The sequence below is a fragment of the Rana temporaria genome, chromosome 4 (genome assembly GCF_905171775.1).
Source record: "Rana temporaria chromosome 4, aRanTem1.1, whole genome shotgun sequence".
NCBI classification, from domain to species: Eukaryota; Metazoa; Chordata; class Amphibia; order Anura; family Ranidae; genus Rana; species Rana temporaria.
The window spans coordinates 433,300,916-433,314,062 of NC_053492.1; the positions used below are offsets into that span (position 1 = coordinate 433,300,916).

The window sequence follows — 13,147 nt, forward strand, 5'->3', positions numbered from 1 at the left end:
TGCCGATTTTCGGATCGTTAGTACTGTGCTTTCGACAGCCGCTTCCGAATTTCCGGACGACAAAAACTGGATGGGCAGGCTATAAAAAATGTTGGCGGATATGAACACAACGTCCGATTTTTGTTCAATTAGTACAGTTTTCGCCGAAAACAAATAGTAAGAGCAAGACTACACATACAACACATACAAAATAATTCAACACATTAACGTATTTATTGGCGTATACCACACACTTTTTCCCCCTTAAAATAAGGGGAAAATTGTGGGTGCACGATATACGCCGATCCCCGCTTCCCACACTGTGTTTGAACGCCGCCGCCGACATATACCGAGCGCAGTACACTCGGGTACACTCGGCCAGGCTCGGCTCCCCTCGCGGTCACGCCCTGTGCGGCACAGGGCGTGACCGCGAGGGGAGCCGAGCCTGGCCGAGTGTACCCGAGTGTACTGCGCTCGGTATATGTCGGCGGTGGCGTTCAAACACAGCACAGGAAGCGGGGATCGACTCAGAAACAGCGCGGGAGAAGCGGGGAGGACACCACCAGGGCCGCCTACGGACGCCGGACCGGACAAGGCCGCCGATGGACGCCGGGCAAGACACCGACGAGGTGCATTTAAACTGTGAGTATTTTTTTTTTCCTGAAATTTCCCTTCCAGGTTGGGGGTGCGAGCTATACGCCGGGACGCGTTATATAAAGATAAATACGGTACATTACTTCTGAAGTTGAATTTGGTCGGACGCAAATTTTCCTTATTGTGTAACCTCTTCACTTTCGATATAAGACTAGCATTCCACAAAAAAACTGATGAAAATGTGTCCAATAATCTGATCGCGTGTACCGGGCTTAAAAGACCTCAGATGGCTCATCTGTCCTCCAGTGAATCTAATGCAGTGCAGATAACACATGAGGCCTCGTACACACGACCAAGAAACTCGATGGGCGAAACACATCGTTTTGCTCGTCGAGTTCCTTCTGAAGCCGTCGAGAAACTCGACAAGCCAATTTTCTCCATTCCCGTCAAGGAAATAGAGAACATGCTCTCTTTTTGGCTCGTCGAGTTTCCCGACAGTTTCCTCAACGAAAATGTACACACGACCGGTTTCCTCTGCAAAAAAATATCTCCCAGCAAGTTTCTTGCTGGTTTTTGCCGAGAAACTCGGTCGTGTGTACGAGGCCTTAGATTCTTTCCAGTCATACAGGCTGGGGAAATTGAAAGCAAAGGGGTATATAAAAAGTCCTTTCCTTGTCAGCAAGAAGAAGGGAAAGAGAGCAGATGGATGTTCACTTGGCTCCCTCCCCTCTACCCGGTGGCACCTGCCATATAGTTACATAGCCAGGTTGAAAATACACTAATCCATCTAGTTCAACCAATTAAAAAAGAAAATACATAATATGCTGATGGCCATGTGGAGCCCGAAATGCATGGCGGGAGTGTAATTCTACTAGTGTATGGCCAGCTTTGGTGAACATTCTGAATCTACTATGTGTCACCTCATTATATTGCAGTATGTCCAATAACATGAATTACTTTTATATGTACTCTATATGATATTATTATTTCTATGTGTATATCTCCATATCTATAATACTTATTCTTCTGTAAAACAGGGAACATCATATGAAGCTAAAGTATTTGGTCTGCTTCCTTATACAACATATCACATACGTATTGAGGCTGCCAACAGTGCCGGGAGTGTGTCCAGTGGATGGACATCTGTACAGACCTGGGAATCTCCACCAAGCGGATTGAATAACATCTCCGTAGAGAAGAAAGAAAGTGGCCGGGCATTGCTGCTACAGTGGTCAGCACCTGAGAGAACCAACGGCATACTGCTGGTATGTCACTGTGTAGGAATAACATTTTAAAATTGCCAGGAAATGTCATTGGCAGCTTCTTTAAAAAAAAAAAAACAGCACACAGACCTGTACAAAGCACTTCTATATATTTCAGTGACCCTTTGTAGGAGTATGTGTACTGTTTTTTTAGTTTTTTTGTTTTCTGTGTAAGAAACTGGAAATTCATTTTCATTTGTTGGCAATTTAACCACTTTAGCCCGGACCATTTGGCTGCCAAATGACCGGGCCACTTTTTGCGATTCGGCACTGCGTTGCTTTAAAGCGGGAGTTCACCCCCAAATCAACTTTCTGACATTAGTTCCAGCATACTGCTAACATCTGCAGTATGCTGTTTTTTTTTCCCGCTACTTATCGTTTTATGAGCCGTTGTTATCCGGCTCCAAGCGGGGAATCCTGCGGGGAGTAGGCGTTCCTAAGCGAAGAGGAGTTGATTGACGGGCTGCTAAAGCGCGTCACGGCTTCCGAAAATACCCGAAATGACACTCGGGTGTTTACGGCGCCTGCGCCTGCCATGTAGAGCTGACTGCGCAGGCGCCGTAAACACTCTCGGGTATTTTCGGAAGCCGTAACGCGCTTTAGCTGACCGTCAATCAACTCCTCTTCGCTTAGGAACGCCTATACCCGGAAGCAATCCCCGCTCGGAGCCGGATAACAAGGGCTCATAAAACGATAAGTAGCGAAAAAAAACAGTGTGCTGGAACTAATGTCAGAAAGTTGATTTGGGGGTGAACTCCCGCTTTAACTGCCAATTGCGCGGTCGTGTGACATAGCTCCCAAACAAAATTGACCTCCTTTTTTTCCCCACAAATAGAGCTTTCTTTTGGTGGTATTTGATCACAGTTTTTATGTGTTGCGCTATAAACACAAATAGAGCGTTAATTTTGAAAAAAAAGCAATATTTTTTACTTTTTGCTATAATAAATATCCCCCAAAAATATATAAAAATTATTTTTTTCCTCAGTTTAGGCAGATACGTATTCTACATATTTTTGGCAATAAGCGTATATTGATTGGTTTGCGCAAAATTGGTTTACGAGGAATTAGGTTGCAATCAAAACTATTTTATCACTTACATGTCTTTCATTTTTGTCCAGATGTACAACATCTATAGTGATGATAACCTGGAATACAGTGGCCTGGCTCAGCAGTTTTTATTTCGTCGTCTTGAACCTTTCACAGTCTATTACTTGGTACTTGAAGCTTGTACTTCCGCTGGCTGCACCCGAACATTTCCTCAACGTATCCAAACAGAAGAAGCTTCTCCGTCCTCTTTGCTTCCCCCTAATATCCTATCCCTTAACGCCAGCCACATCACACTCTCTTGGTCAAATCCGACCCAACCAAATGGGCAAATGATTCGCTATGAAGTAATTAAAAGGTGCACTCAAGAGAACTCTCCGGACAACAAGAAAAAAATTAACGAAAATGTTGTTTTTAAAGAAACGAACACAAAACAGAAGGCGTTTACATTTACAGATATTGGTCTACACCCATGGACGCATTATGAGTATAAGATTCGTGGGTGGAACTCTGTTGGGTACACAGATAGCCCATGGATGGTGGCTCAGACTAGTCAGGCGGCTCCTGGTCATCTTATTCCTCCAAAGGTATTTCACATTGATAATCCCAATCAAATCATTATCCAGTGGACAAAACCAAGAGATGAAAATGGCAATGTTCTTTATTTCAGATTGCAAAAGAACAACCTTACATTACCTTTTAGCTTTGATAGTGCAACATTTAATTATACAGACAAAGATGTTTTGCCTTATACTGAGTACACATATTCAATAACAGCCTGCACATTAGGTGGCTGCACCACCAGTATCCCTACTGCCATAAAAACTCTAGAAGGGCCACCAAAATTTGTAAAACCACCTATTGTTGAGCCTCTCAGTTTCAGTGAGGTCAATGTGATTTGGAATCCACCATCCGTGTCCAATGGAGAAATTACAAAGTACATCATTCAAATAGATAATGAGACATATTTTGCTGGGAAGAGATTGTCCAAGTACATATCCAACCTATTACCTTTTACGTTATATAACATCAACTTGGTGGCCTGTACTAGCGGAGGCTGCACAACTAGCTCACAGACTCACTTCCGAACAATGGAAGCTCCGCCATCACACATCAAACCTCCAATTTTTACAGTCACAAGTGCCCAATCTATTAAAATATCATGGCAAAGCCCTGACAAGGCCAATGGGGAAATCAGAAATTATGAATTATATAGAAATGACCAGCTAATTTATGCTGGCTTGGATACTCATTATCATGACTTTGGCCTCCAACCTGGGACAGAATATACATATGTCATCCAAGCAACGAACAGCAAAGGGAGTTGCTTAAGTAGTCCTTCCAGAATTAGAACCCACCCATCTTCACCTTCTGGGATGGAGCCACCTCAACTACAAGCTGTAAGTGCCCATGAGATTCTAGGCACTTGGCAAGCACCTCTGAAGACCAATGGGGAGATACTCAACTATACGCTCTTTGTTCATCACCCAGCTGAAATGAAGGTCACACAGTACCATTTTAACAGTTCATTTGTTTCTCGGACTGAACATTCTTTTGTAGTAAAGAATCTGAACCCATATACTCAGTAAGTTTAAATGTGTTAACTTTTCTTGTATACGATCTTACAGTTTCTGAATTTCTGGTTTATGATTTTATTTTTTTATCTCTGTCCTTTTTCCATGCCTCTAAGAAAATTCTTAACCCAACCCCTTTCTGCCTGTTAAATAGTCATTATTAGTCCAGAGTCTGTCTTCAGTTGTTCAAAGTTGTTCTTCAGTTTTTAGCGATCCTGTCACTGATGTTTTCTCGGCAGCAACAGGATTACTGGCGTGACATGACCCTAAGTGAGGGAAAATCTTTTTAATGGAGCCTTGGACAGGAGTCAAAATTTGTCAGAGGCTCAAATCCTTCCACACACTATTCAAAATTTTGAAAAAGTTAATACATAAAGCATAGTTTACGGACCCACCTATGTTTTTGATGTGTAGTCTAAGGCCTTTCCCACTTTTGCAACTTTTCCTGCCATTTGTGTCAGAGTTGCATGACAAGTTGTACCCCGATTCCCAATGATAACCATCATTCATGTCTGTGCAACTTGAAGTCGCACCGACTTCAAAGTAGTTCCTGTACTACTTTGGGTCGACCTTTACACTTCCTGAAATCACAATAAAATTGCATTAAAATTGCACGCATTGTGAAAAGGGTCTAATGAACTAAACCCCCTTTCACACTGGTGCTGCCCATAGCGTCAGCGGTAAAATATCGGTAAAATGCCGCTATTTTACTGTCCGATTTGCAGTGCATTTCGGGGTGCTAGCGGGGCACTTTTAACCCCCGCTAACAGCCGGGAAAGGGTTAATACTGCCCACAATGCGCCGCTACAGTGGCGTATTGCCAGCGGTATGGCGGCGCTGACCATTAATTTTAATGGGAAGGAGCACATTACGAGCGGTGAGTTCAATGCTCGTAATGTGCTCCAAAGAAGCTGCTGGCTGGACGTTTCCTGACGCCCTGCCAGTGTACTGCTCCAGTGTGAAAGAATAGAGCAGCTGTTTAAGGGTGGATTGCATGCGCTTTTTTTAAAGCTATTGCACCTGCAAAACGCCCTCAGTGTGAAAGGAGTCTAAGCAAAGTTTCCCCCCTCTTTGTATATATAAAATCTGTATTAAAAAAAAAATGTAAAGCTCAAGTTTACTCGACTTATATTTTGCTTTATCCCTAGCTGCACAGATGCCTCCTGTAAAGGCAACGTCATTATTGCCGTCATAGAAATATTGGGCCAGATTCACAAAAGAGATACGACAGAGTATCTCAGATACTCCATCGTATCTCTCAGAGTATCTATGCGACTGATTCATAGAATCAGTTACGCATAGATATCCCTTAGATCCGACAGGTGTAATGGACTTACACTGTCGGATCTTAGGATGCAATACCGCGGCCGCCGCTGGGGGGAGTTCGCGTTGTAAACCAGCGTCGGGTATGCAAATTAGGAGTTACGGCGATCCACAAAGATTTTTCCCGTTGTTACGTCGTCGCAAGTGTTAGATTTCCGTCGCAAAGATAGTGCACCTTTAACATGGTGGAAAAGTACTCCACCATGTTAAAGTATGCCCGTCTTTCCCGCGTCGCTTTTGAATTTTAAAAAAAAAAAATCTTTTTCCCGGCGTAAGTGCTTTGATGACGTCACGATTCTCAAAACGTCGGTGCGTCGTAATTTCGCGCAAAGCACGTCGGGAAATTTGCGACGGGAGCATGCGCAGTACGTCCGGCGCGGGAGCGCGCCTAATTTAAATGGTACCCGCCCCATTTGAATTGGGCCGCCTTGCGCCGGACGTGTTTACGATACACCGCCGCAAATTTCCAGGTAAGTGCTTTGTGGATCGGGCACTAAATCTGAAAACTTGCGGCGGTGTAATGTAAACGGGTTACGTTACGCTGCGCCCAAGCTAAACTATGAGATCTCATGAGATCTTGCAGTATTGTCAAACTGCACATGTGCGTGATAGCTTCATCTCCTGCAAGCGATGTACGACACTACAAGCAAAAAAAAAAACCCTACCCGAGGTCCGCAAATTTGTATGCAACAGATGCATGTAGGGTTGCATGGCACATGCAGAAGGTAAAGCTGCGGAGCTGCGCTAATCACAGGCAGGGAGACATTTCCCGATCTCTGCAGCCGAGCATCGGGACAATGTCTCCCTGCCTGTGGTTAGTGCAGCGCCGTGCAGACTTCCTGGCGGGCTCTGCACGTGGAGTGTGCGAACACGACGGAGCTTATCCCTACTGATCACATGCACTCTCCCCCCAAAAAAACTCTCTAGCAATACACACCAAACTGAGCATGTGCAGAGTGACTCCTAAAGCTCTGTACTATCAGCAGATGGATTGGGGAACTGTGGAAGAAGAGCAGGATCAAACAACCTTTTTACACAATGCACAGAATAAACCCCTTAGGTTTCACAGTGAGTATAACAAGCATGCTTTGCTGCATATACACACTGCTTTTACTGTTGTGGGTTTAGTAACACTTTAAGTACACCATAATTTGTGTTTTTTCACACAGTGTAAGAATTTTTATTTGACCTGGAATTTTAGATTATTATTTTTTTCCAATCCCCTATATAAGAAAGCTTAGACTTGGAGAGAAAGAAGCAGCACTAGGGGCCAAAAATTTGTGCTGCAATGATAAATGAGTGAAAAACTGGGTGGAGAGAGCAGAGTCAGGCCTCATACACACGACCGAGGAACTCGTCAGGCAAAACACATAGTTTTCCTTGTCGAGTTCCTTGTTAGGCTTGTTGAGGAACTCGACAAACTTGCTTCGCGTACACACTGTCAAGACAAAATCTCCTCGTTCTCAAACGCGGTGATGTACAACACATACAACAGCAGGGGAAGTTCGATTCCACTGGCACAACTCTTGGGGCTGGTTTTGATAATCTCATGTGTTTGCGTGTTAAAGCGGGAGTTCACCCATAAAACTATTTTTCCCCTTAGATTCCTGCTCGTTTTGTCTAGGGGAATCGGCTAGTTGTTTTAAAATATGAGCTGTACTTACCGTTTTCGAGATGCATCTTCTCCGCCGCTTCCGGGTATGGGTCTTCGGGAGCGGGCGTTCCTTCTTGATTGACAGTCTTCCGAGAGGCTTCCGACGGTCGCATCCATCGCGTCACTAGTAGCCGAAAGAAGCCGAACGTCGGTGCGGCTCTATACTGCGCCTGTGCACCGACGTTCAGCTTCTTTCGGAAAATCGTGACGCGATGGATGCGACCGTCGGAAGCATCTCGGAAGACTGTCAATCAAAATAGGAACGCCCACTCCCGCAGCCCGTACCCGGAAGCGGCGGAGAAGATGCATCTCGTAAACGGTAAGTACAGCTCATATTTTAAAACAACTAGCCGATTCCCCTAGACAAAACAAGCCTCCATCTTAGGGGAAAAAGTGTTATGTACCCCCGCTTTAAGTAAAAGTTTGTTAAGAGACGATTTGCACTTTTCAGTCTGTTACAGCTTGAAAAATGTGTTATCTCCATTACAAATGCTACTTTTACTCCCGTCTCATACTTTATTCTGAGCTAGCGTGGGTTTCTTAGCATACACACGCTCGAGTTTCTCATCGGAAACCAGCCCGACGAGGAACTCAACGAGCCAATTTGAGACTCCCGTCGAGGAAAAAGAGAACTTGCTCTCTTTTTTGCTCGTCGAGTTCCTCGACAGTTTCCTCGATGAAAAATGTACACACGACCGTTTTCCTCTGAAAAAACGCTCTCCCACCAAGTTTCTTGATGGATTCTGCCGAGGAAACTGGTCGTGTGTACGAGGCCTCACAGAGATGGTCAGTGTGTTGCTTCTCATTTCATAGTCTAGTCAGAGTCTAGGGGAGGAACAAGGCCTTGTAAACTGCATCACTGAAAAATATGTATATTTAGCTGTTCAGCCCTGAAAAAAATCTGATAACATTTCACTGGTGTTAATTCCTTTTTTTTTGGTTTTTACTATTACACAATATCCATTCTCTTTCTCATTTTTTAAGGTATGAAGCAAAAGTTGAAGCTTGCACTATACTAGGATGTGCTGTAAGTGAATGGGCAACCAGCCATACACAAGAGGCTGCTCCAAATTCCCAGCCCTCCCCTCTAATAAATGTCCAGACCCATGGCCACGCTCCATTTTTGGCTTGGAATGGACCACAGTATCCAAATGGGAAAATCCTCCTCTATGAAGTTTATCGACGAACATTGAATGATTTACAAGAGGTGACTCCCACAGAACTGGTCTACAATGGCTCTTCCTTGTCCTTTCAGGACATGACATTGCTGCCGTTCACAGAATATGAGTATAAGGTATGAAAATGTTACAGATTTGGCAATTAAGGGATCATTTTAAAGGAATGCTGTTTCCTGTGGGCACTTATTGAGAACGGAACAGATATATACAGTAGGTTGAGAGATAAACTTTTAATAGGATTTTGTATTCAGACTGAGTTTCCATTGATGTACTTATATATATATATATATATATATATATATATATATATATTTTCACTAATCAGAAACATAAATAATATATTATATTATATAGCAAAATGTTTATCAACATTTGACCATTACCCTTACTTTATGACTAAAATCTATTATTATCCCTCTAAATGATGGAGTTCAGGTGTTTCCAGTGAAGGATTATATTAATGCTGCAACTTATATACTATAAGTAGTTTTAGACAATTGTGTGTGTCCAACATTGTGGCAACAGGTTGGATGGCTGCTCTCTGTTGCAGTATCCAGCACAAAGCCAACTCTATAAAATAGACATGTGCACAACAAAAAACTTTGTTTTGTTTCCGTAGATTCGTAATTTCGTAAGACGCGAGTTTTCATATTCGGACTCGTTTGTATTTTCGTTGATACTGAATGATTCGTAATTCTGTCGAATTTATTTTCTTTGATTCTAAATTCGTAATTTTGTTAGATAATAATTTTAGTTTATTCGGTACACTACTTGTAATTTAGTAATTGTTACTTTTGTGAGATTGCCTTTTCCGTTGATTCGTAACATTGTTTTGTTTTCGTTGATTTGTGTCTACTACGTGCTTCGAATGCATTCGTACTTTTGTAAATACATTGCGGTCATTCGTAATGATTCGCAATCTTGTATTTTAGTTTTGTTTTCAACACTAGCTTCCGCCCCTGTATGCCATTTTGAGAGGATGTATCTTGCTTAATTTCTAATAAGTCCTGTAGTTACTCCCAGTCCACTCCCTCAGTCACGAGACCTGACTCAGTCTCCTCCTCAACTGAATCTAAAAATATTCAGGAATGCATTATGACTCAGACACATAAGAGATAAGCTGATTGGCTAAGATATTAAGTAAGATACAGTGGGGATCGAAAGTTTGGGCACCCCAGGTAAAAATTTGTATTAATGTGCATAACTAAGCCAAGAAAAGATGGAAAAATCGCCAAAAGGCATCAAATTACAGATTAGACATTCTTATAATATGTCAAAAAAAGTTAGATTTTATTTCCATCATTTACACTTTCAATATTACAGAAAACAAAAAAATGGCGTCTTCAAAAGTTTGGGCACCCTGCAGAATTTATAGCATGCACTGCCCCCTTTGCAAAGCTGAGACCTGCCAGTGTCATGGATTGTTCTTAATCATCGTCTGGGAAGACCAGGTGATGTCAATTTCAAAGGTTTTAAATGCCCAGACTAATCTGACCTTGCCCCAACAATCAGCACTGTGGGTTCTTCTAAGCAGTTGTCTAGAAAACTGAAAATAGTTGAGGCTCACAAAGCTGGAGAAGGCTATAAGAAGATAGCAAAGTGTTTTCAGATGTCAATATCCTCTGTTCGGAATGTAATTAAGAAATGGCAGTCATCAGGAACAGTGGAAGTTAAAGCAAGATCTGGAAGACCAAGAAAAATATCAGACAGAACAGCTCGCAGGATTGTGAGAAAAGCAATTCAAAACCCACGTTTGACTGCACGATCCCTCCAGAAAGATCTGGCAGACACTGGAGTTGTGGTACACTATTCCACTATAAAGAGATACTTGTACAAATATGGTCTTCATGGAAGAGTCATCAGAAGAAAACCTCTTCTACGTCCTCACCACAAAAATCAGCGTTTAAACTTTGCAAATGAACATATAGACAAGCCTGATGCATTTTGGAAACAAGTTCTGTGGACGATGAGGTTAAAATATAACTTTTTGGCCGGAATGAGCAAAGGTACGTTTGGAGAAGAAAGGGCACAGAATTTAATGAAAAGAACCTCTGTCCAAGCATGGGGGTGGATCAATCATGCTTTGGGGTTGTATTTCAGCCAGTGGCACAGGGAACATTTCACGAGTAGAAGGAAAAATGGATTCAATAAAATTTCAGCAAATTTTGGATGGTAACTTGATGCCATCTGTGAAAAAGCTGAAGTTAAAGAGAGGATGGCTTCTACAAATGGATAATGATCCTAAACACACCTCAAAATCCACGGGGGATTACATCAAGAGGCGTAAACTGAATGTTTTGCCATGGCCTTCACAATCTCCTGACCTCAACATACTTGAAAATCTATGGATAGACCTTAAAAGAGCAGTGCGTGACAGACAGCCCAGAAGTTTCAAAGAACTGGAAGACTTTTGTAAGGAAGAATGGGCAAAGATACCTCAAACAAGAATTGAAAGACTCTCGACTGGCTACAAAAAGCGTTTACAAGCTGTGATACTTGCCAAAGGGGGCAGTACAAGATATTAACTCTGCAGGGTGCCCAAACTTTTGCAGACGCCACTTTTTTGTTTTCTGTAATTTTGAAAGTGTAAATAATGGAAATAAAATCTTTTTTGACATATTATAAGAATGTCTAATCTGTAATTTGATGCCTTTTGGAGATTTTTCCATCTTTCCTTGGCTTCGTTATGCACATTAATACAAATTTTTACCTGGGGTGCCCAAACTTTCTATCCCCACTTTACATCACTCGCTACACTGCCCATTCGAAAGAACGATTCGAGAACATGAAATTATCAACAGACAAAGAAACTAATTTACGAACATACGAATGAAAATACGAACATACGAAATTACGAACATACATATTAAAGTGAATGTAAACCCGGAATTTGTATTTTTTATTTTTTTTGCTGTCACAATGTAGAGTAAAATATTTCCTATCATCTGTGCCCAGTCTTGCCACAAAGAGTTAATTCAGCTCTGAGCAATCCTCTTTTCTTTTTTCAGTGAAATAAACGGACACACTGGAGAAAAATGTTGTCCGTTCTTCCCCCTTGCTGTGAATGACAGGTTATTTACATATCTCATACAATAGCCTGGAGATAGGCAATATTTTTTAATTCCCACCATCACTCCTTTTCTGAAGTCATGTGGTTATTTTTCTGGATTTTGACTGGATGTTAGTGATCATAGCAGAATTTAGTGTAAGAAATACACAGGACAAAATGCATGTTGACAAGGGGAGTGTAGAGGTGGGCGGAGAGTCTACTGACATCACGACTCCACCCACTGAGCTCCAGACAACAGACCCACCCACAGAATCTGCAGTTTTTCAGTTCTTATAACAGACAGAGGGGAGACATTTGACAGGTAAGGATCCTTATAGATCAGCACCATGGCAGTAGTTTAGAAAGGATGAGAGTGGCTTTACATCCACTTTAAGAGTAAACTTTCTTACACTGTCCATTCAAAAGAACGATTCGAGAACACGAACAAACGAAATTCCGAACATACAAACAAACGAAATTCCGAACATACGAATGAAATACGAAATTACGAACAGACAAAGGATTGAAAATACGGAATGCAAATCATTTGTTATAGATGTCATTTTCGTTCTTTTACTGTTTCGGTGTTTCGTATTTTTGTAAGTTCGTATTTTCGCATGTTCATTATTTTGCTCATTTGTAATTTCGTAATTTTCGTATTTTGGTTCTTTCAGCTATTCGGATGTTCGAATTGATCCGAATGTACGAATACTAACAAATTTGTATGAAAATCCATTTGTTATGAACCGAATCGCACCTGTCTACTATAAAGACTTGATTGATGAGTTTGGTGTGGAGGAACTCAAATGTCCTGCACAGAGCCTGGACTCAACCCTACTTAATATCTTTAGGATGAATTGGAACTACAATTGTGAGTCGGGTCTTCTCTTCCAAAATCAGTACCTGACCTCACAAATGGCTAAATGGGCACAAATGTCCCCAGACACGCTCCACAATCCTGTAGAAAGCCTTTAAGAAGAGTGGAGTGTTATAGATGCTGAGGGATAAAGTGGAAGGGGTAGCTCAAAATGAATGCCCATGGTTTTAAAATGGGTGTCCAACATGCAACATCACTGGAAGCTCAGATAGCTCCATGCCCCTTGTAGACCATGCTTAAATATTGAGTGTGACTGTCAACCTCCTTCCAGAAGCTGTTGTCAGTCAAACACTGCTGGGTGATGCAGGGCCGGATTTGCTCTCCCTCCCGCCCCAAGGCCAGGTTCCACAATGCACCCCCTCCCCGCCAACCAAACCCCCCCCTAATCAACGGAGAATGTGCGGCACGGTTAGTTCAAATATGTTTTGTTTGTTTTTTAACTTTTTTATCACTTTTTGTATTTTTATTTATTTGTAGCTTGTCGCTTACTTTTTGTATCATTTTCTTATTATTTTTCTTATTCTTTACTTTTTTATTTTATTAATTTAATTATTATTTCTTATTATTTATTTATTTTTTATAAAAAAAAATTCCACTTAACTTTTTCTGCTAT

The 13,147-nt window shown here is 41.8% G+C and overlaps 1 protein-coding gene across 1 annotated transcript in view; it reads left to right on the plus strand.

The window, feature by feature from the left end:
- USH2A (usherin) overlaps positions 1-13,147 on the plus strand; it is a 1,018,338-nt gene that overhangs the window by 920,514 nt on the left and 84,677 nt on the right. Inside the window, exons 62-64 of the mRNA XM_040347840.1 lie at positions 1,611-1,838; positions 2,954-4,464; positions 8,415-8,724. Of these exons, the coding sequence (XP_040203774.1) occupies positions 1,611-1,838; positions 2,954-4,464; positions 8,415-8,724 (2,049 nt within the window). The remainder of the gene's footprint in view (positions 1-1,610; positions 1,839-2,953; positions 4,465-8,414; positions 8,725-13,147) is intronic.